At 37.1% G+C, this 22,418-nt stretch overlaps 2 protein-coding genes across 7 annotated transcripts in view; one reads left to right on the forward strand and one right to left on the reverse strand.

Annotated features, from left to right (window-relative positions):
• Positions 1 to 21,086, reverse strand: part of si:ch211-140l13.3 (centromere protein J) — a 30,042-nt gene extending 8,956 nt beyond the window's left edge. For 4 of the 6 annotated variants that reach the window (XR_005007813.1, XM_036582070.1, XM_036582067.1 and 1 more), the window contains exons 1-10: positions 20,412 to 20,515; positions 19,739 to 20,031; positions 17,694 to 17,778; positions 15,944 to 16,135; positions 11,935 to 12,076; positions 11,639 to 11,738; positions 9,103 to 10,255; positions 8,284 to 8,404; positions 5,951 to 6,047; positions 5,348 to 5,554 (exon numbers count right to left, since the gene is read on the reverse strand). Coding sequence is in view for 5 of the 6 variants with exons in the window: in XM_036582070.1 (XP_036437963.1) it covers positions 5,348 to 5,554; positions 5,951 to 6,047; positions 8,284 to 8,404; positions 9,103 to 10,255; positions 11,639 to 11,738; positions 11,935 to 12,076; positions 15,944 to 16,135; positions 17,694 to 17,778; positions 19,739 to 20,026 (2,385 nt within the window). In the remaining variant the exon portion in view is untranslated. Of the gene's footprint in view, positions 1 to 5,347; positions 5,555 to 5,950; positions 6,048 to 8,283; positions 8,405 to 9,102; positions 10,256 to 11,638; positions 11,739 to 11,934; positions 12,077 to 15,943; positions 16,136 to 17,693; positions 17,779 to 19,738; positions 20,032 to 20,411; positions 20,516 to 20,978 lie in introns of those variants that run through there. The other 2 variants (XM_036582068.1, XM_036582069.1) reach the window with 2 other exon arrangements.
• On the forward strand, positions 12,833 to 14,217 carry gpr31 (G protein-coupled receptor 31). Its single transcript, XM_036582075.1, has one exon. The coding sequence runs from the start codon at positions 13,195 to 13,197 to the stop codon at positions 14,131 to 14,133; it is 939 nt and encodes a 312-aa protein (XP_036437968.1). The 5' UTR covers positions 12,833 to 13,194; the 3' UTR covers positions 14,134 to 14,217.
• Positions 21,087 to 22,418: the final 1,332 nt, after the last annotated feature.

Genomic DNA, 22,418 nt, shown 5'->3' on the forward strand with positions numbered 1-22,418 from the left:
GGTTGCCATAGTGGTTTAGGTGATTGCTATGTTATCCCAGGTGATTGCTAATGCGTTGGTAGATGGCTGCTGTGGTATCTTGGGTGGTTGCTAAGGTCTTGCTAAGCAGTTCATAGGTTATTCCAGGTGGTTGCTAGGGTGTTGCTATGTGGTACTATTGGAGTTGGTTGTTAGGGTGTTGTTATGTGTTTGTGATATCTGTCATTGTTCCAGGTAGTTGCTAGAGTATTGCTAGGTAGCTACTATGGTCTTTCAGGTTGTTGCTAAGGTATTGTTATGTGGTTGCTAGTGTACTTGTATCATGGTGAAGAGGAATGAACTTTTAGCAACGTAGTGTACACTGACCGTTGTAGTAAGACGTTTAAATAAGAAGTGATCAAGTGATCAAGAAAAATAAACCTGCTGAAGTTGCAGGACAAGTTATTAGACAAAAAGTTGACATCACTTAAAGGGTCCTTGAGCTACAATCTATAACCAAACTATGAAGGTTACAGATTCTTACAAAAGATCTTTGGTGTAGTTGTGAGTATACTGACTTTTTACTTTCCTCGTACTGTTTTCTGTTTTTGCTAAATGTCTCACACCTCAGAGGAGTAAAACATCACACTTGAGTGTCACAGAGCAAAATGTGATTGGTCAATTCCATGACTAATAAACAATTTTGATTGGTCCATTTTCATCTATTCCTACATATACCATCATGAGATTTCACCTTGTATGAGTCTCATGTACTCAGTCACAGACATATGATTTGAGGCAGAAATAGACACACTGTGACTGAACTCCTGTGAATGTTGTTTCTGATATATATTAGCATGGTGTGCTAGTCCAGCATACTAGCAGCATGACACATTAAATAACTTAGCAGCTAAGTAGGCTATTAGCAATTGTAAATGACAGACTGGATTTAAAACAAGGCCAAAATATTCTGAAACATTTATAAACAAGAGAGCTGTTGCTGATGTCAGGATTAAAACAGGGTTGTGAACAATTCATTCTCAGGTATAACCATTTATTTTACGTTTATTTATTTACTGTTTATTTGTTTACTGTGTGTGCTGGCCTGCGCAGATTTAAAGTATACCCACTTTTTTCTTAGGAAATTGCTAGAGATGGCACAATAGCACTTTTTCTATTTCAATACTGAAACCTTGAGTGTCGTGTGATACAGCGCTGATATTTTTTCTCTAAAAGCTACTAAACCTTAAAATAAATCATTTTTAATTGCAGCCTTTCCAGTGTTTGCCTTCTGTTTTCCCCCTCCAACATCTAATTCAGCATTTTCTGCTGATATCAGCCCGATAATCTGTACCCAGCATTATAGATATGCCATCTCTATTCTTTATGCTTGAGGCTCTTTCTCAGCTATACAACGAGGAAATCACATGCAGATCACATGTCACTGATACATTTGCATCACACTGGCACAGACCATGCTGTGTTGAGTAATTCCATTTTGGAAACAGAAAAGCCTGCATTACTCTGTCACATGGTGTTTGGGTGTGCCAGGGACATTATGCTCAATTCCAAACTCCAATTCCGTGCAATTCAACTCAGCAGCATCAACTTGAAGAACATGCTCTGTAGTGAATCCTGAAGCTTGTTTAAAAGACAGCTTGATTGAGCAGATTGTTTTTGGCTCTGAGACCAAAAGGTGTGGCCTGGGAGCAGTATGTCCACAGCAGAGTGAGCTTAAGCAACAGATGAGTCGGTGGATGAAATCCTTTTAAATGCAGGGTGAAAGAGAAATTCCACCTGTATTTGTTTGGGTGCTCTCTTCACTGCTTTTTGCTGTTTGTAATCTTCCTGCGGCCCAAACACAAGATCAGGCCAAACCCTCCTACCAACTTGAGCTAAATCAGGAAGAATACAGTGGATAAATTCTAGCATGATGAACTGTGCAACATTTTCACATATTGTGTGAAGTCTTAAGGAGAAGTAGGAGCAAATCTCTAAAGTGGCCACTAAAAAGTCTAATTCTTTAACAAACAGAAGGAAAACCAATATAAGGCAATAAAACTGTCCTGTCGTCCCTGTTGCAGTGAGGAAATGAAACTTGGTGATGGTGTAATAAACGGGTTATAGATGAAATCAAGTCTCAGAGGATGCAACTACATCTAGCCAACTCCCACCAAAGTCCTGAGGGCATGAATGGGACACTTCAGTTGATGAAAAGTGCTACAAACAAACAAAGAGAGGAGTATATGATACACTGACAACAATGTTGTGTTAAATGACAACACACTTAGGTGTTAACTACTTTAACAGATTTAACAAAAGTCAAAGACCACCCTTTATTATTTAAATCACAGTCTAAAAGGTTATTAATTTTTCAGCATCAGAAAAAAAGGCAGAAAATAGGTGTTTTAACAGAAATGTATATAGAAGCCTCAGCAGCAAAATATATTATCAACTTTTTTCCGCATTAAGTATTTATTACAACTTCCATTCTTTTCAGGAGACTCGCTTTCAGTTTTTCAAAGAAATCTGCAGGAGTATTTTTCCACACCTCCAAAGTTCAGTCTTAGAAATTGGTCACATTTTCTGCTTCTCATTATCCAAGTTAACCACATTTAGTGATGTTGAGGTGTGGACCCTGGAGTGGTCAGTTCACTGTTTTGAGAAGACCAGCAGCTTTGTCTATTTGTCTATTTCCTTCTATTCAGACAGCACATTATATTTCCTTATATTTACACATCCTTTCAGAGGATGTCTTTTCACAGTGAAGGATGGACAGAAGCACCTGTAATTTTTTTCAGATCTGAAACAAGAGTAGAGCTTGATTGGATTATTTTATTTGATCGAGATTTACATAAATGAAGGGCAGTCTGACACAGTACTGTATGTGTTAAAAGTAAAACAGAATGTGTTGTCTGTAACTGGGGCAGTGTGTAATTTTTTAAAACATCTATTTCTAGATTGCACAAAAATGGCAAAGACAAGTCTACCTACTACTGCTTATCAGCCCTACATAGTAGCTGCAACAATAACCATTTTAAGTAAATTTATACTTTTTTATTTATTTTAGGGCGGTCACTAGCGATTATATCAGTAATCTAGTGATTATTTTCATGACTAATAATACACACGCAATTTTTTAATAGCAAACAGTTTATTTTATTGCATATACATGACTTCATATGCACAAATATAAACATACAGGCATTTGTAAGATCCTGCTGGTGTAGGTTTCTTCTCTTTTAGTAGCGCTCAAAAGCAATCTGAGCAATAATTAGTTCCCCTATGTGGAGAATGCTGAAACTGTTGAACATGGCCTTATATTAACCTGTGAATACCCTGTTTAACTTTCAAATAACTAAGTGATCAAGTATTCACTAAGCTGACTGATTGAGAATGTAAGTTTTAACTGTATTTTAGAGTAATCGATTTTAATGAGTAATCATGACAGCCCTAATTTACTGAATGAGATGACTGTGTACCCACCTCAGAGCTTCAACTATAAAAGGTTGGTTTGGAAGGTTGGAACATAATAAAAGCAGATCCATCTCTGCTAACTTTCCAAAGGCAAGGAATGTAATAGGGTAGCATTTCACCTGCGTTTTCAGTTACCCCTCTTCAGTATCACTAGTGATGGTTCATTTTCAATGAGTAATTATTAATGAAGACATGTCAAGTAATGGAGTGATCGACACTGATGAGTGTTAATAATAGGGCTTAGGTCTAGTAAACTGCCCTCCGAATTCATAGCTACAGTTATCTTTTTATTTTGTCAGTAAAAATAACACTTTACTCTGCTGAATTCTCAGAGCTGAGCTCAGTTAGCATCACTTTGTACAGCATGCAGATATAGACTAGTGCGTCACACTATTTTAGTTTACTTCATCGCAGTCTGTTGCTGTTAGTTAGCTTAGTCATCACTAACTGCCACTTTTAAAACGGGTTTAGCAAGAAATGTTTTTGGAAACATCTCAGTTCTGTAATGTTTCCCAGCCATGTGGTTAGAACACCAATCTCTAACCACAGGGTATATATAAATATGCAAAAAAACATTGAAAAAAAACTGTGGGGATTTTTGTCACCTTTAGATTCAGAGCCAGTCAATTTATTTATAAAAACAGGTTAACCTACTTCTGCTTAATATGATGCAACACATCAGATATGACATGTTAACAGAAATACTTTCTGACATAACCTCTTAATCTGCAGACTTACTGCTATTTACTAATGTAAACTTCAAACCAGTTAGGTTGACTAGACATAGTTTTATTGAGCTTTTTCTGTGATGTACATCTCAGAATCATCTGTTTATTATTTGGGGTGTTCATTCTGACTCGCATAGGGTGCCTTATATCTGAAATCTAGATATTTGAGGCCAATCTGCCAGGAACCAGCACACTGAGCGACAGATCTAGGGCTCAATCTGAAACTGGCCACGTGATAAGAAATTGTGAAAACTTGCCAAAGATGAAATCTACCCATGTACATGTATTACCTGCTAGCAGCTAGTGTTTGTTGTAGTCTGTGTTACACAGTGGATATAGGTTACACTTAGTTCACATTAGCTGGAAATTGTTGATTTCAGACCAGCCCACTTTCTCCTACATACAGCTGAAACCTTAAAACACAGTATAATTCTGATGATGTTATTGTTACTGTTTGTAGTCACACATGCCAATGAGAGGTGCAATATATGGCCAAAAGTATATAGACGCTTGACCATCACACCTATCTGTGCTTGTTGGATATTACAGTCCAAAACCATCAGCATGGTTTGTGGCTGAGCTGTTGTTGCTCCTAGATGCTCCATTTCACAATAATAACACAGTTGACTGGGGTTAGATCTAGCAGGGCAGAAATTTCACAATGTGACTTGTGGCTAAGGTGGCATCCTATGACAAGTGCCACATTTAAAGTGACAGAGCTCTTCAGTACGACCCATTCTACTGCCAAAGTTTGTCTATGGAGACTGCATGCCTATGTGCTTGATTTTATACACGTGTTAGCAATGAGTGTGGTTGAAACACCTGAACTCAATAATTAGGAGGGTGTCCACATACTTTTGGCCATATACTGTAGTTGTGTATCATTGTAGTACTGTTGTACTATTACACTAGGAATAATGTATCTGTCATAGCAGTCTACAGTGTATTGAAAAGTTTAGTTCAAAATGTTCTAGAGCAGGGCTCCCCAATACTGGCCCTGGAGATCTAAAACCCCAGAGAGTTCAGATCCAACACAACTTTCTCTTCAGATGCACTGAAGGCCTTCATTACCATGATCAGGTGTGCTAGATTAGGGTTGGAGCAAAACCTTGCAGGGCAGTAGATCTCCAGGACCATTGTTTAAAGGAACGAGGTGTCCACAGTTTACGTGTGAAGAAGCTCACCATGCTTGGGGTTTCTGGGTGAGGGGTGGACCTGCCGGTGCTGTGGTTTGGTCTTTTATGTTCAGATGGATTAATATGGCTCAGCAGCAGCTGGTTTTCTCTGGTGAGGGCATCTACATGACTTTGCAGCTTGCTGTGAACCTGCCACCACTCGCACTCCCGTTCTTTCAGCTGCGCTGTTAGAGACTGAATCTGCTGTCTGAGATCCTTTACACAAACAAGGAAAGCACAGACAGCATGGGAAAAAGGGACTCATTCCTCTTTATGAAGGGAACAGAAGTGGGATGTAGGCTGTGAACTGAAATGGGATTTATGAAAGAAAGAATTACACTGTTAAAATAAAATAAATGGTTTCCTGCTTGAACAAGTACTAAGAAAAATCTTTAATTTATTTGAAGCTTACACTATGTGGAGGTACTTTAAACCTTAAAAGTGTTTTTCACAATCACACAACTCATTCACAAAAATGGTTCTTTAAAGAATCCAATGAAAAGAGGTTCTTCAATAGCATCACACCAAAGAACCCCTTTTTGCCTCTTTCATTTTTAAGAGTGTAATGCTTGTTTAAAATGCTGTTTAACTGCTTTATTAGTATAGTTTTACCTGAGCTTTGTAAATGTCCACAGTGCCCTCATCAGGTGGGTGTGGTAAGGATCTTGGGGTGTCTTTGCCATTATTTGCAAACTGATCCATTTCAGCTCTATTCAAAGCAAAGTATGCATGATACATCATTTTTAAAATTAAAAAGGCTCTCCAATGAACATAAAAAATGATGAGCACATAAATACAAACAAAATCAAAAGCATTAGAAGAGTGAAGTAAGTGAAGCTTATGCTTGTTGCACACACAATTTGTATTTCAGGTCAGAAGGTGAGTAAGTACAGAACATCAGCTTACATTCTGGGTAATATTTTAATACACGTTAAATATGTTAAACCATGTTAGCAGGGGGTCAGTGTGTTTTTTTTCTGTTTAGTAAAACGCATGCTTAATTGTGCAATATCAGGAGACTGATATGACAATATTGTATCCTACATTATTCTTATAGTTTATTTTAGGCACACTTAAAACATTTTGTGGGGTTTATGTGTCTAAGTAATAGTCATAATTAACTTTTTACATTACCATTCCAACCTCTCTTTATCCCTTAGAATTAAAAAGTCTGTTTTTGCTACTGTGATTTTAAGACTGACATATGTAACAGGCTGGCTGCCCTGTATTATGCCTAATTCAAAAAGCAGTCCAGTCTGAAACACTCCTTATAACTTCAGCATGAATGAGAGCTAAACTGCTGTAGGTGGATATGTGTAAATGCGTTGTTTTTCATGACATCACAATAACAATGGACCTGGAGGGAAATGGGACATTTTGTTCACATGCTACGGCAAACTCTTATTTTAAAAAAGGTTTTCATGATGCTGACCCTTTAAACCTTTCCATTTTGCCCTTTCTGATAAATTTATTTGTTAAGTGTGCAGTACATTTTGGGTTCTTGCTACATTATGAACTCCTGTCTGGTGATGTTTATGTACACTTTGTTCTGCTGCTACATCATTCACTTATACACATTATGAATAAAGACTAAGTTGCAGAAGCAGCCATGCAGGCCTAGGTCTTTGCAGTCCCTCTTTCTTTTCTGTTTCCATCACTTCTATATAAGCTTCTTCTGTCTATAGAACAATACTGTAGAACCTGTCTGGCTAACCTGCTGTACATCTTTGTTCAAATTCCAGTCAAATTCAAGTGTACAGTGCTGACAAAATGTTTACGTTCTGCAGTGCAGTTTCTTCATTTTCCTCTTTCAGCCTCCTGTTAACGGTGAATCATGCATGCTATATGTGATTTCACTGGCAGTTACTTTGGCTGTTATTTTGGGATGTTTCTGTCGTAACTTCCTGTGGTCTTCCTGGAACAACCTGGTCATTACAAATTGCACATTTGCCCAGCAGTTTCTTTCCTTTTTACAGTATATTCCAATACTGTTTATTTTGCTATGCCTATAAGCTCTACAATGATTCTAACAGAACAACATTGGTCCAGCATGGTTTAACCTGTATGACGAAGCTGACGATCTGTACTTTAGCCTCATATTCACATTTTATCTGAAATTTAAATTTCATGAATATAAGATAAATAATCAATTTTATTTTGTGATCTCAAAATGTATGCTTCTCATTTTAAGTAATAGCACTCTTCTGTATTTGAGGTACAGAAACTCTAAACAGCCATGGATTTGGGTTTTTTAAACTCAATTTTTTCATGGTAATGAGTTATTTTCATGCGTTTTCTTGAGATCTGGAGTTAGTTACATAGATATCACGACAGAATGAATGTTGTTTTCTCTAGATCTTGAGATATTTATGCCATTATCAGGACATAACAAATATTATCTTGATAAAACAATGTCTATTAAGTTGTGATTTATGTGGAATTATACAAATACTCAAGATCTCGAGAAAACAACATTCATTTTGCTGTCATAATGACACAAATACCACAAGATCTCGAGAAAATAACACGTTAACACTGAAAAACAGAATAAAAAACATGAAAATTAATGTCCCTTTAGGGCTTCCACAGTCAGACAATCATCTGAAACAAAAAACGTATGGCTCAGCTTCACAGGATGCAAAAGAGTTGGTCATAGAGATTCACCAGAAACCCTGTGTTTTTGTGCCTCCTGACAAAAGTCTTCAGTTCACAGCAGATTAATTTCCTGATCATTAAGTAAGCACAAAACAAGACAAAATATATGATCATTGACAATGATCCATACCTCTAGGCCTCCCAGACAGTGCACATTTTTATTACAACCCAATACGTTTGGGTTAACCAGCTCTTCAAGTCTGATTCATCATAAAGGAACATTCCAGAGTCTTTTACTAAGTACAGGTAAACATGTTGAACTCCTTTTAAGACCAATTCTTCAACAATACCTGATGAAAGTCAGGGCTTTGTCCTGCTCTTTTTTCATCTTGTCCATCATGAAGTAACTGCTTGCTGCAGCTCTGATTTCCAAACCACTGTTCCCCTTAACTTTCTTTGGAGGTTCCCTACCTGTAGAAGGTAAAGATTCTAATTTTAGTTCACTTCAATCTAAACTAGTGCCATTATTTACGAATATCCAAAGATGATAATGCTTTGATGCTCCACTGTAGATATTTTGTAGACACTAATCTTGGCTTTAATTCGCACCTAACCTTAACCTCAACCACAATCTTGGCCACAATCCTACTCCAATCTAACAGTATTAAATATTAACTGATTTTCAACAAATTCAATATATCTGAAAGTGTTTAGACATCCTTCTAGTGAACCCAACTACTTCAACACCCATTGCTGACTCAAGTGTTCAATTGTGCACACACTGCTTTTATTAACTCCGTAGAAAAGTAATGACCAACAGAATGGAAGGATTAAGGGCAAAAGGTCACTATGCCCATTGCCAGGCATCTTCTAGAGGGGCATAAAGCCCCCAGTATTAGGCTGTGGAGCAGTGGAACTGCGTTCTCTAGAGTGATGGAGCTCCACTTCAGGACAATTGTGATGCAGATTTAATCATCCATCATCAGTACCTGACCTCACTAATATTCTTGTGGCTGAGTGCAATCAAATCTTCACAGCAATGTTCCAACATCTAGTGTTGAGAGAAAGAGTAAAGGCTGATACGTCAATAAAGAGGGACAAATGGCCTATGCTAACATTTTGAGCGTTTGTAGATGATCTATAGCTGTCCATCAAAAAGTGTTTCTTACCATTTGTAGATTGTTGAGTATTAAACCCTCCGACCTCAGCATTGTCTTTTCTGGTAGACTTGATCTGAGGGAAGATCTTAGTGAGTAGGTTTGAATTGCAGAGTATTTTAGAGTCACTGTTCCTCTCTGTTTCCCTTTTACATTCTGGCAGAACACTTCTTTTTGCAGTTTCCTTGACTTTCTCAGTCTCAGACCAGCTTAAGCACTGGAGTTCAGAGTCACTGGCCTCCTCAGAACTAGATGAGCTGGAAAACTGAGCTGAGAGGCAGCGAGAAGTTCTTACTTTGTCTGGTGGACAGTCCCCAGTCTCACTAGGAGCATCACTAGCATAATCCTCATCAGATAAATCCAGATTCTGATCATTACAGTTTAGTCTTGATGTATTAGGAGGTACTGGAAGTTTGAGTGACTCAAAATCATCTTCAGCACTAGTGTTACCACTAGAATTGCTATCAAGCAGCAATTGCATTACTTCAGTAGTCAGGCTTAAGCTCTCTATGCCTGGTTCAGCATTGGCAGTATTGGGTGAGTGACCTCTTCTTTCACTCACTCTGACAATGCGGTCATTTATCTTCTTAAAGCTAACTCTTTCTTCATGTGGCCTGGCTTTGAGGTCTCCCTTACTATCTGAATGTTTAGCATAGCTTTGTCTGAGCCTTTCATTTTGTAACTCGCTACTTCTCTTTGGTTCTTTTGAAAGTTCTTCACTTTTTTGTGAGGAGCTGCTCTCATCCTGAGTCAAAGCATGACTGAAGAAAGGAGACTGATTCCTATTACTTGATCTATTAAAATCACCAGGCCCTTGTTTCTTGATGTCACATAGAGGAGCACCACTATTTAGAGGCCGGTCCACTGAGGATCTCTGATGACTGAAGTATTTGCCTTCATCTTTTGTCTTTCTCAGTGAATCCTGTGATGCTAGACATCTTTGTTTAGTATGAAGGCTGCAACTCATCCAAATCTCTTTGTCACTGTGCTGTAGCAAGGAGGCCCAATGTCTTTGCTGCTGGGCAGAGTTCATGTTCTTGGCCTGCTGGCTACAGGATACAGGCTGAATCTTCTGTATGATGTCCCTGCTCTTCCCGATTCTAGATCTGCCGTCCCCTTTACGAAGGAAGTTCCTTTTCTCTGTCACTGTGACCTCTGTTGTGATCTGCAGAGGGTACAGAGCAAAGCCACCATTGAAGAATTAACATCTACAAACGTGCTCTTGTGTATATAACAGGTACACTGAAAAAAAGTCTTATATTGAATGTACTTAATTCAAATGTGTACATTACTTCCAAATGAATGAAGTACAGTGTCCTGCTATAAACATCAAACACAGTCGCTTAGGGTACCCAAGCTGCCATGGGGGTCCTGCGTATGTACTTTCAAGCAGTCTCTTCTGTAGGATGACTTGGATATTTTTAATGAATACAATCAAATACGATATTGTTTCCTGAATAAAATATTTTTCTGGCTTCTTCAATGAGAAGAGAAGGGGAGAGGTGAGAACCCCCTGCTGTGAAAACAATTTACACTTCTTCACAAAAACGGTCATGCCGAGACAAAACAGACAGCACAAATTTAGCTTTTCTGATAACAAAAAGAACAAAAAATTATGTAGAATTGCCACTATATATTTTTTTACACAATAAAACAACTTTAATAAAGTTGACTTGCAGCCTCATCTTCCAGTTTTGTAAATCAGTTCCATCAAAATATATTTCAACAATGTAACTGGGGGAAAAAGACGCATAGTTCAACTGAAGGACCACCAAAAAGTGTGGAAATCACATTTTATGGTTACTGTGAAAAGGAATGAATCAGAATAGGTAGGAGAAAAAATCCAATCTAAGTCCAGAGATTCTCTTATTTTTTCCTGAAAAAACTTTTTCTGTACTTGCATATGAAAGAGTATGATTTGGGAGGGTGGGGACATTATTTAGTGTTCCAAATATTATAAATACATTACATCAACACAATTATTTGCTTGTTTTGCACAAACTCCTGATATGTGTGAATCGGAACCAGGGCTGTACATTTCTTTTAGATTTATCGCAAGTTTGCTACGACTGAGACACATATTTTGCAATTAAGTAAACTTCTTGTTCAACGCTGTGTTTGCTAGTCATATACTGGCTAGTGTTTTTGAGTTCTGCTCAAAATGAGCTAAAACTGTCACTACAATTTTACTACACTGTCAAACATTTGGTAAAAATCAAACTTTTTAAATTTTAAACAGTTTTAATAAAATACGTAATTAAGGTGTATGGCCACTACAAGTAAAAGTATTTTAGTTAAAAGTCCAATATGGATTTTCAATTCTGACTTCGAACCAATTCGGCAGAATGATTATAAAGAAAATTTAGTTCAGAAAATAAGACATTAGACATATTTGTAGTAAGACATTATTTTTGTGTTTACATTAACATTTATTAATATTTGTCCTGATTGAAATTAAAGTAAGTTGTTTAGTTTAAATTTCAGAAACATCCCTCATCAGAACTGTTTATGATTGAGGTGCAGAACATTCTTTACACAAAGATTATACCTGCTTATCAGATCTCTGAACTTCTTTATCCACTTTGAGTTGCTCTTCAACAAGATCTTCAAACGTTTTCTCTTGCTCTTTCAGTCCCGGGCGAATGGGCCTGAATAAAAATTACATTATTAATTAAGACAATTTAAGTATCATGCTCCTGCAGGAATCCCTTGTTTATTACATTAAATTAGATTGTTTTACAATTGTACACACTTTTTTTTCTTAGTATGTGCAGTAAACTCTAGAAATCATTTTCTGATTGATTAATTTTATTGATCATTTTATCTTGAGAGTTTAAGCGTCACCTTTCTTCTGGGTCTGCTAGCGGCTTTCTCCTCACTCCAAAGGGGCTCATAGAGCATTCCTCCTCCACAGACTCTGAGCTCTCCTCTTCAACAGGAGATAAGCGTCTCTGCTCTGCACCGACAGGCTTTGAAGGAATGCAGTCTAAAACACAAAAACCATAACTGACTCCTTCAAGCAATGTTTGGCCATTTATTGTGTAAAGCATTACAAATCTGCTTGCATTAACACTTTCATCTTATTATATATGTTTTGATCTCTTTTGCAAACCAACCAAACTGACATTTTTGTGTATGTGTGTCTAAACTATTTTTGCAACTCCAAAATTTATGCACTCCAAAATTTACAAGTTGTTAAGTTAAAGCATCTAAGAGGGGCAATAAAGCATCTGGATGGGATCACGTCCCCGAGCCTCCATGTGAATCATTCTTTTTAAGCTCCAAACAAGCTTAGACTTGTCTGAACTAGATAGTGATGTACTTAGCTTTAAGGATCCAAAAAAGATGACAATGAAAGAACACAGACAGAAATAATAACAGATCATAAAACAACTCCTCGTAGAATGTAATGCATCCTGTTTTTTAGAAATAGAGGAATGGAAAACGTGGTAAAAATACATTTTGTATCCAGTTTATTCATTAGTCTTCTTACTCCAGTTACCCAGTATAGACTTTAACATTCCTGCCAATCATCAATAGCCTGAACACATTCCCACCAACTCAAATTACGACGCTTCATGCACTTGACAAATGAGGCATTTACGCTGTGTAAATGGCTCTGTCTCTCCACTTGATCTTTATTGCACAACCATAAACACATCATCACACATTACTCTGCAAAGGAAACTCCCAAAGAACCAGCTGAAGGAGGATTTGGAGAAAAAAAAAGTCACCTAAAAAGATGACAAATATGGCACGGCTGCTAGTGGCTGATGACATTTTTCCGTACTGCTTTTGCTTGGGTCATTCTCTCATGGGACCAGCTGCATATCTTCTGAGCCTGTTGTGACGTGCCTCCTCAGGCATGGGAAGTGCTCTGGCAACAAGTCTGAGCAACTTAAAACAGCAGCACAGAGAGACACTCTGAAGCACTCTGCAGCAAGCAAGCTCCTCAGGAAGCTCGGGAAAGATCAGCCACTATGTATGCTGCATTAAAACGCATACAAGGAGAGCACTTTTGTATTTTGTGTTTTAAATAATTGCTGGTTTTTGCTGAAGCTCCTGGACACAAAACTCAGGATTTTTGAGCCTATAGAGAGGACAATGGCAATCATCCACCCGAGTGACAACTGTACGGTCAGAAATCCGGATTTGTACATGGTCTACTTCTCGGTGATGATAGGGGAGTTTGTCCTGGCTCTTCCTCTGAACATTTCGGTGATGTACGTTTTCATCTTCAAACTCAAATTCTGGAAATCTAAGAGCAACAACATCTACTTGTTCAATCTTGTGCTGGCAGACATCCTGCTGCTTATATGTATGCCGGTAAGGGCATCCAACTTTGTGAAAGGAGAGAGACGCAGTGAAAATAACACAACGTGTAGAGCTGTCATCTTCCTGCTGTTTCTGAACCGTGGAGCCAGCATTGCCTTTCTGACCATCATTTCCATTAACCGTTACTTTAGCGTGGTGCATCCAGGGATCCAAAACTCCCTCAAGGTTTTGAAACGGGCATTTATCATCTCTGCTTTTATCTGGATATTGCTGCCCCTTTTGACCATACCAACCATGCTGAAGACTTTTGAGTGCTGCACTGATAATGAGGCTGTGGAGGACAATGTTGTCATCGACGTCCTCAGAGAGGTCGTGTTTTTCAGCCAGGTCCTGATCCCTTTCACGGTCCTCGTCTACTGCACCGTGTGCGTCACCAAGCGGCTGAAGATGAAGACGGTGGGCGACAGGACTAAACTGCGAAGGGCCGTGTTTCTGGTCACCTCAGTCATTCTGGTCTTCTCTCTCTGTTTTTTGCCCTCTGCCATATCGAGGATGGTGCTGTTGATCATGAGAGCGAAGGAAGACCTCACAGTGGGAGAACGGAGAGCGGAGGAAATCGCAGTTCAGATTCATGATGGCCTTATGTGCCTTTCCTACTTGGACTGTTTGTTGGACCCGATTGTTTACTGTCTCAGCAGCACAAAGTTCAAGAATGTATATTTATCAACTTATCTTCCCTTTCTGACGAAAGAAAGAGATACAGAGTGAAGCCAGGAGCAAGAAATATTGTGATTGTCAAAATGAGTGAATATAACCAAAAAAAAAAGTACACACGCACACACACACACACACACACACACACACACACACACATATATATATATATATATATATATATATATATATATATATATATATATATATATATATAGATATATATATGTATATATATATATATATATATATATATATATATATATATATATATATATGTATATGTATATATATATATATATATATATATATTGCTGCTGTCGAAACAATGTATTTATATAAAATCAAACATTATCAAAAAGAAACAGATAACTTGAACAAAATGTCATCAAACATGTAGACTACCTTAAAATTCTGTTTTATTTAATAAACAGATATAATTTGAACTGTCATTCTCTATGCTATTGTATATACTACAGAAAAACTAATTTGTAACACTGACTCAATACGTGAATCACAATAAGTGGTGTTCTGTTATTGGCTAAGCAGTGGTTACTTTTTTAAACAGTGTTTTTCATTTTTATTTACTTGTCAGAACATTTTAATATAGTTGAACACTGAGATGTACATAATTTCTTATGCCTTATTGCTTTGCATTTGCATTTCTTGTTCATTTTTATTCTTGTATAACAAAGCCATATACTATATTTTTGTGGTAGAATTTTTTGCTTGTTGTTTGGTATTATTTATACAGTCTATAAATTGTAAATATGATTAAATGTGCTATTGTCTGACCGAGTGATGTGCCCAGTAAAAGCACTACTACTATTTGACATTCTCATCAGAACTAAAGGACAGCAGGGTCAGTCCTTCATACCACAAGGAGTAAGCAGAGGTGCCACGTCTGGGGACATAGTGGAACTGTATCGTGCAACTGACATTTTGTGCAAATGCAAATTATTTACATCAAACCATTACAATATTTATTTACAATCCACAGAACACTTTCCAGTTTAAAATACTATGTTACAAAGCTGGACTTTGTTGTTAGCTCATCAAAACTAAAGAGACTGGAAAAGACATCTACATAGAATCTGCCAAAAGACTAACATTAGCATGGCTGCATTAAAAACTACAGTGGATCTTTCCTAACAGCATGATCTATCACACTTATACAAACTTCATTTAAAATTTGAAACACACCCTAAATATAGCTTAAGTTGAGGCAATAAAATTTTTCATTGGGTTGAAAGGGATTTTTGCCAGCATTTTTTTGCCAGACCTTGCCAGTCCAGTCTTGAAATAGTTGCTATGAAAAAATGTGTTTGTGGGAAAATATGGATGGGTCAATTGACCACTCATGGCAGCTTGAACTAAAATGTTTGCCTTGGTGTTGCCAACTACACTAAATGAATATCGACACTAATAAATGGACTGAGGCTGAATTTTGCCTACCCTACCTCTCCTTTTTTGGGGTACAAATGGTGTCGTCTACATTGTTACTAGGTTTGAGCAGAGCATTTTCAAGAGACAGGAGGGGCACTCACAGAAACTTCATTTGCACAGTGCACAGAAATTAGTGGAACAGCCCTGTTCTCTGCCAGCTCTGTGTTTGCTTAGCACAGCTAAGAGCTTAGCATTCTATTCAGACCTCAGTAAACTGCTGAGGCTCCCGGGGCAAACTTCTACAAGACAGAGCAAGTGCTGACATGCAGTGGAGGGGTGACTGACAACATTTTATATAAATGAGTGGCAGAAAACGGGAAGAGAAATAAAGGGGAGAGGAATAAACAGCTGCTTTTAGGTGCAGCACAAATGTCAAGTCATTTTAAGTTACCATTAATAACCTCATTAGACAGCCTACCAGATTGCGGTGTTGGCTGAGAAGCACAGGCTGGTTCTTCAGACCCCATTCGAATTCTACTAAGCACAGTGTTGGAGGAGTCCTTCCTGGAATTTGGCAGACTGCCTGTGTGAACGGCCAGATCCACTTCAGGACTCTGTGTAGGTGAATAGCCATTGCCCTGAGTTAAGAAAGTGGGGGATAACATCAGTCCTGAAAGAAAGAGGAGACAGATTGATGTTTGAGAGCACTACAGAGCTTAAAATGCAAACAGTATAGAAAAAAAATAGATGTGTAAAGTGTACTGTTTTGTATTTTAAACAGTATTGTGTATTTTTGTGAAAGGAAAGAAGACACTGTTCTACTAAAGCTGTAAAAGCTTTGGCAATTTTGTGTAAAAACTGTAGCAAGCTCTTATTCCTTCCCGGAACTAAATTCAATAACTGGGTCTGAGTCATTTACCATAACAAGTCTCTTCACGAAGCTCACTATAATTAACATCAGTCACGCAAGCATTTACATGCAAATCAACCCTTTAAGGTTTCCAAATAAGTCAAATCCAAAAGCTTTCAGTGTAACAACACAATCTTCAGATTTGCACCCATCATAAATATTCATAAAACATCAAAAAAAATATTGACAGTCTGATGATATTACAAAAGGGGCATCAACTTTGTATTTAACGTTGTACCTACTACTGTTTGGTGAAGAAACTTGTGATATTATTTTTTCACCAGAATGTTAGCCTTCTATAGGCTAATATATTAGCCTAATCAGTGCAACATCAAGGCCAACTCATAACCTAAGGGTTTGACCTGAAGAATTCTCAATATATCCAATTTGGTGTGTGCACACCTGGTCAAATGACATTTTGTATGGCATGTGAACAGTAACACTGAAAAGCATGTTAAATTAGCAAATAAGCAGTAATTGTGCATTAAGATGTGCAGATGTGTGCTCTCTCTAGAGAATGTGCTACATATATATATATATATATATATATATATATATATATTATATATATATATATACATACACATATATATATATCTATATATATATATATATATATATATACACACACACACACACACACACACACAAGTACTTTACTCACCTTCGCACCCGTGTAAATGTGATGTGACAATAAACATGAATTGATTTGATTTCAATTTGAGGTGGACATCAGGGAGAAAAGTACAACAAGAAAACATATGTAATGGGCCCTTTAGGTATTGGAGAGATTTTCAATGTAGTCCCTGCTCTACCACAGTGATTCATACTCTTTAGTGGTCTATGTGTTGCAACACCTTTGGGAAGGACACACTGGTGTGTGATGGTGTAATGTGTCGTTCTCACACTCGCTGTTTACTAAACTTGCCGGCGTTTTAGTTTGAGTAGTCAATTGCTCAAGATTCGATAACATGCTGAACATTTTCCCTTCTGAGGAAGAAAATACCCAGTACTGCAAATACAGGCTGTGTTTGTCAGTTTTCTATTTTAGACCTTTATTACCCAGACTGGATGCTCTGAGCAGAGTCTCTGTGTCATATCCTTGGAATAGACTGTCATCTTGAAGTCATACTGCTGCCTTTTTAACATGTACCTCCCATGGTGTCAGGACACAGTTTCGGATGAATCAGAGCAGCTTCATAAGAAAAGCATCATGAACACTGACTGTCTAGTCTCTATGTAGTTTGGCTAGTTTCACCCTCCACCTCATGGTTACTCATAATTTGTATTTGACTGATGCCATATTTTATTGATCTACCTGGAGCCAAGAAGGACAGCAGTGTGTTCTGCTCATGAAGAACCTTCTGCATCTGCTGTAGCTGAAGCTGTAAAAGCTGCTCCTGCTGAACAGGAAAGACACATAACATGTTGAGATACACCAGTGAAGCAGCACTCTACTAGACACAAGGATTTCAAACTCTTTAACCTGTGAGATTTCCCAGGAACCTACCATTATTAGTCTTAAAGCAGCCGAAAAACAATTTTTGCTTGTAATTTAATTTGTGTTTTTTATTGTTTTCATTGAGTCTTTGTTGTATTTTTATATGTAATCCCATATTTTATTCATTTTATTATTTTTTTAGTCAGTTGTATTTTTATTCTATTTTCTTTCCATTTATTGCTGTTGGTTTTTTACTTTTTTTTTACATATATCAAACATATTGTTATTTTTTTCCATGCATTGTTTCGTTTATGCTGTTTTAATATTTAATTGACATATACTGTGCAGTACTTTTATGTATGAGAGATCCTATATAAAATTATTATTATTAATATTTAACATTAACACTTTAACATTTTGCAATGCTGGTTACAAAACTAAGAAATATAATTCTCTGTGAGAAGTAGTGCAGTCTTCATCATTATCATGTACTATGAAACACATCACCACTGACAGCAGCAGAGTGACATTAAGTGAAGCTTTCACAAAAAATTACTGAAAATCCTTCAGACTGTGTATGAATTACCACACAGTATATCACATCATATTTTAACTCACAACAATTGGCCACCCTTACAGGCAGAGGTGAGTTTTTATTGAATTATATATTAATTATAAAATGTGTCACAAACATTAGCAAATTTTTCATATATGTGTACTTAATATTTTTGAATTACATTACTAATTATGTAAGGGAAACAACCTTCTCAGTTGTATTTAGCTCATTCACATTTGGTTCCTAATTGATTTGGGTTTAATTTCATTTTGTTGTGTTGGTTCAGATCCTGCACTGTGTTGCTGCTTTGCTTTATCATATTATTTTAGACCAAAGAGGAAAAATTCAGCCCAACAAATGTCCGTTCATATACTGATAGATAATGGATGTACTTAGAGGTTCCACTGTGGTTCTATGGGGTTCTATAAATCAGTGCTGGAGGAGCTTTAGCACCTGATAGTTTTCCATTACTCAAGGGGCTAGATTCTTGGATGTGGATTAAGCCTAGTTAAGTGAGATACAAATGGTGATTCACTGTTAAAATCTCATTTAATGTCAGCTTAGGCTTCATCTGAGTCTGCGAAGTGGCTCAACTACTTTTACACCTCCTTGAGTTCAAGTAATAATGCTTCTAGTTGAATGGCTCATAGGCATATTACACTAGTGTTCAAAAATTTGGAGCTGAGGATCACTGTTTTCAATAAAATATAACATCAGTATAAAACACCCACTGGTCAAATGAAATGTTTTGTTGATTCTGTAAGTGAAAACACATCTTCTACAGGGAACTTAAATATGACATTTTTCTGTGAAGTTTAGTGCATAATTTCTATTATTTGAGTTTAACATACTGAAAAAAGCTAAAATATAAAATATGATAGAACATTTGTAGAAAAGAAACATTTTAAGTTTTGTTTTTCCTCAATATTTTAAATTCACCAGTGCGTTCTCTGTGGAGGATATATTAAACTATGTTAAACTATACAACAAAACATGTCATTTGATCAGGGGGTGTGCAAACTTTTGCATATGAAATGATTATAGATTAGGCTGCTATTACTCTGATATTGTAGCATCCAGAATGTCTTGTATTTTATCAAATCTCAGGTGCATAACTAATGAAGAAATTACTATAACTAATTAGATAGATAGATAGATAGATAGATAGATAGACATATAGATATACAGATAGATAGCTAGATAGATAGATAGATAGATAGATAATTAAATTTCAAATTATATTTCAAATTACATTATTGTGGATTATTTAATAATGTATTGAGGTATTAATATGACAAGAAATCCCAAACTTCTGAACGCCAGTTAAGATATGGACCCAGTGATGACCACACCTGCTCAGACTGACCTCCTGAGGTGATCTGTGGGTTTTTAGATTGCGGCACCTGCATTTGGTGAGCTGAGAATTCAGCGCCCCCTGCTGGACACCACCGTGATTAACCGCTTCAGATGAAGAAACTGGACAAAATCTCACCACAGGCGCATTTTCTGCTTCTTCACGTTTCTCCCTGTCAATCTCCTCACCGGTGGCAGTGAAACAGGAGGACAGAGGAGCTCCATCTGACTTCTGCTCAGAACTTCTGTCCTGTTCAGCTGGTGTAACAGGAGCCCCAGTGTGGGGTATTTTTGCTGACATTGAACCTGCAGGTTAGAAAACTGTGTTTAGGTAGAAATACAAAGGCAGAAAATGTACATTTGACGAGTCTGAAGTTGGCCTCGTATTAAAATTTCCCGTTCCACCTTAAATGCTCCAGCTCCAACTGCTGCACCATTTAAGGTGGAAGTAAATTCGAATGAGAAGCCAACTTCAGCTTCGTGTAGTACTGATACTGTAACGTTAAATGAGCAGACAGGAGGAGACCTTTCCGAAGGGCGAGCTAAATAACAAAAGAAACTACAGTGTATGACCAGTTTTTATGGCCTAGTCGACGCTTAAAACTTAAAAAATGAACAATAAGTCATACCTGTCCTCCTCTAGTGTTTCTCTGACCAAGAATAAAGCTCCAAAACCCGTTTCTTACCTCAGCTTCTCTCAGCCTGGCTGCGAACTCAGTAGTTATAGTAACTGTAAACAGTGCAGGTAGACGGACTACAACGACAAGTGACCTCTAATGCTTAACTTATGAATGTCTACTGTGGCTACTGGAGACAAAACAAGCTGTTTTCTCTAACTAACGTGATATTCTCTCTGGGCAAGGCCCTCAGAAAGTTGACACGGGAGGTGGGCAAATGTATATTAAAATATCCATACTTTTAATAATGAAGTTTCCTTTTAAAAATCAATTCTTACATTCGCTACTATTCAGAAGTGAGTGCGTTTACATCCACGTAATAATTCGATAACTGCAGAAAATCAGACGTTGTCAGTAATCAGATAAACGCGTTTATATGCACTTGAGTAATCAGATAATGTGAAAACTCTGGGTCTACAAGAGTCAGACAGTAATCAGATTTCTGCAGTTTACCAGCCAATAAACTCACAGAAGAAGACGTGACGAAAATGTTACATAAAACTCAAACTTTATGCTACGGCTTTAAAAAAAAAACCAACCACACAAACAAGCATACAAAACATAGCACCACTTTACCTGAAAATATGAACAGACTTCATCTAGAAGATGAAGTATATTTAAATCCTTTATTTCGTCGACAATGTACTTCAGCATCGCTCTAAAGTGTTTTGCTGCCATCTCATGGCAACACCGCTTGTTTATTTCCGGTGCAGCAGTCTGTTATGCACATGCGCAGACTGAGAAATCCGAAAGAAATCCGGGCGCGAGTATACATGTGCTCGGAAATCTGATTACCTAAAATCCAGCTCTCTTTATCGGATTTCTAGAGCGGAGTATGGTGTTTACATGACCATTTGAATAATCGAATAACTGCAGAAATCCGATTATGATCTGATTATTGGGTGCTTGTAAACGCACTCACTGTTTTGAATACTGTAGAACCAATTTTGTTGATGTACATGTAAAAAAATGATTCTAAACCATTCTAGAAAAACCAACATACACACTTTAAAAAGATGGTTCTTCAGTGGTTCTTTTAAAATGGTTCTGTATGGCACTATGAGGACTTAAAGAACCCTTTGTTTGATTACAGGGTTCTCTGCATCGTGAAATGGTTCTTCAGATTAATGGAGAATGTGTTGTAGATGTTTCAATATAGAACATTTCTGAAAAGGGTTTGGTATAGAACCAAAATAGGTTCTTCTATTGTTACACGCTTGACATTATAACAATAGTAAAAGCCTTTTTGTGCTATATATAACACTTTTCAAAAAGGTTCTATTTGGAACCATCTACAACACATTCTTCATCAATCTGAAGAACCATTTCACAATGCAGAGAACCCTGTAATCAAACAAAGGGTTCTTTGCCTGGTCACCAGCAAAACTACCATATGTTCTGTTTGGATGGTGGGTGACCACCCAGATAGCAAGCCTATACCATACTGTGTGACCAGCTAAACCAATGCCAGGCAACATTTCAAACATTTCAAACTCTGTGTAAGATGCGGTAAACTTTAAAGACGAGTTTCCACTCGTTTTTCAAAATGTCTATATAATTAAATATAATTAATGTGGAGCAGCTTACAGACTCTGACTTCTTTACAGTGGTGGTGATTGGAACCAGGGGTCGAGATGTCTACAACACAAATATAGACATTTTATTTACTATCCAAAACCACCAGTGAGCCTATGTGTCTTTTGATTTTTATATATAATGTTAAGAATGGAAAAAGTAAAATAACAGTTTAATAGTAGAAAATCTGAAAGAAAAAAAGTTTTCTTTGGTCACTCTTTTGCCTTACAATACCCTGCATATACCTCTCCACTTTGAAAATGTAAAAAATTATTATCATGTTTAATATATATATATATATATATATATATATATATATATATACACACACACACATATGTAATTCAATTACATGTGTATTTGATGCAGATAAAAGTGAAAAAGATTTTAATAAATGAATGTACACTGTAGGAACACTCAGGCAGTATCCAAGTGCTAGAC

Source organism: Colossoma macropomum, unplaced genomic scaffold (assembly GCF_904425465.1).
Source record: "Colossoma macropomum unplaced genomic scaffold, Colossoma_macropomum, whole genome shotgun sequence".
NCBI lineage: Eukaryota > Metazoa > Chordata > Actinopteri > Characiformes > Serrasalmidae > Colossoma > Colossoma macropomum.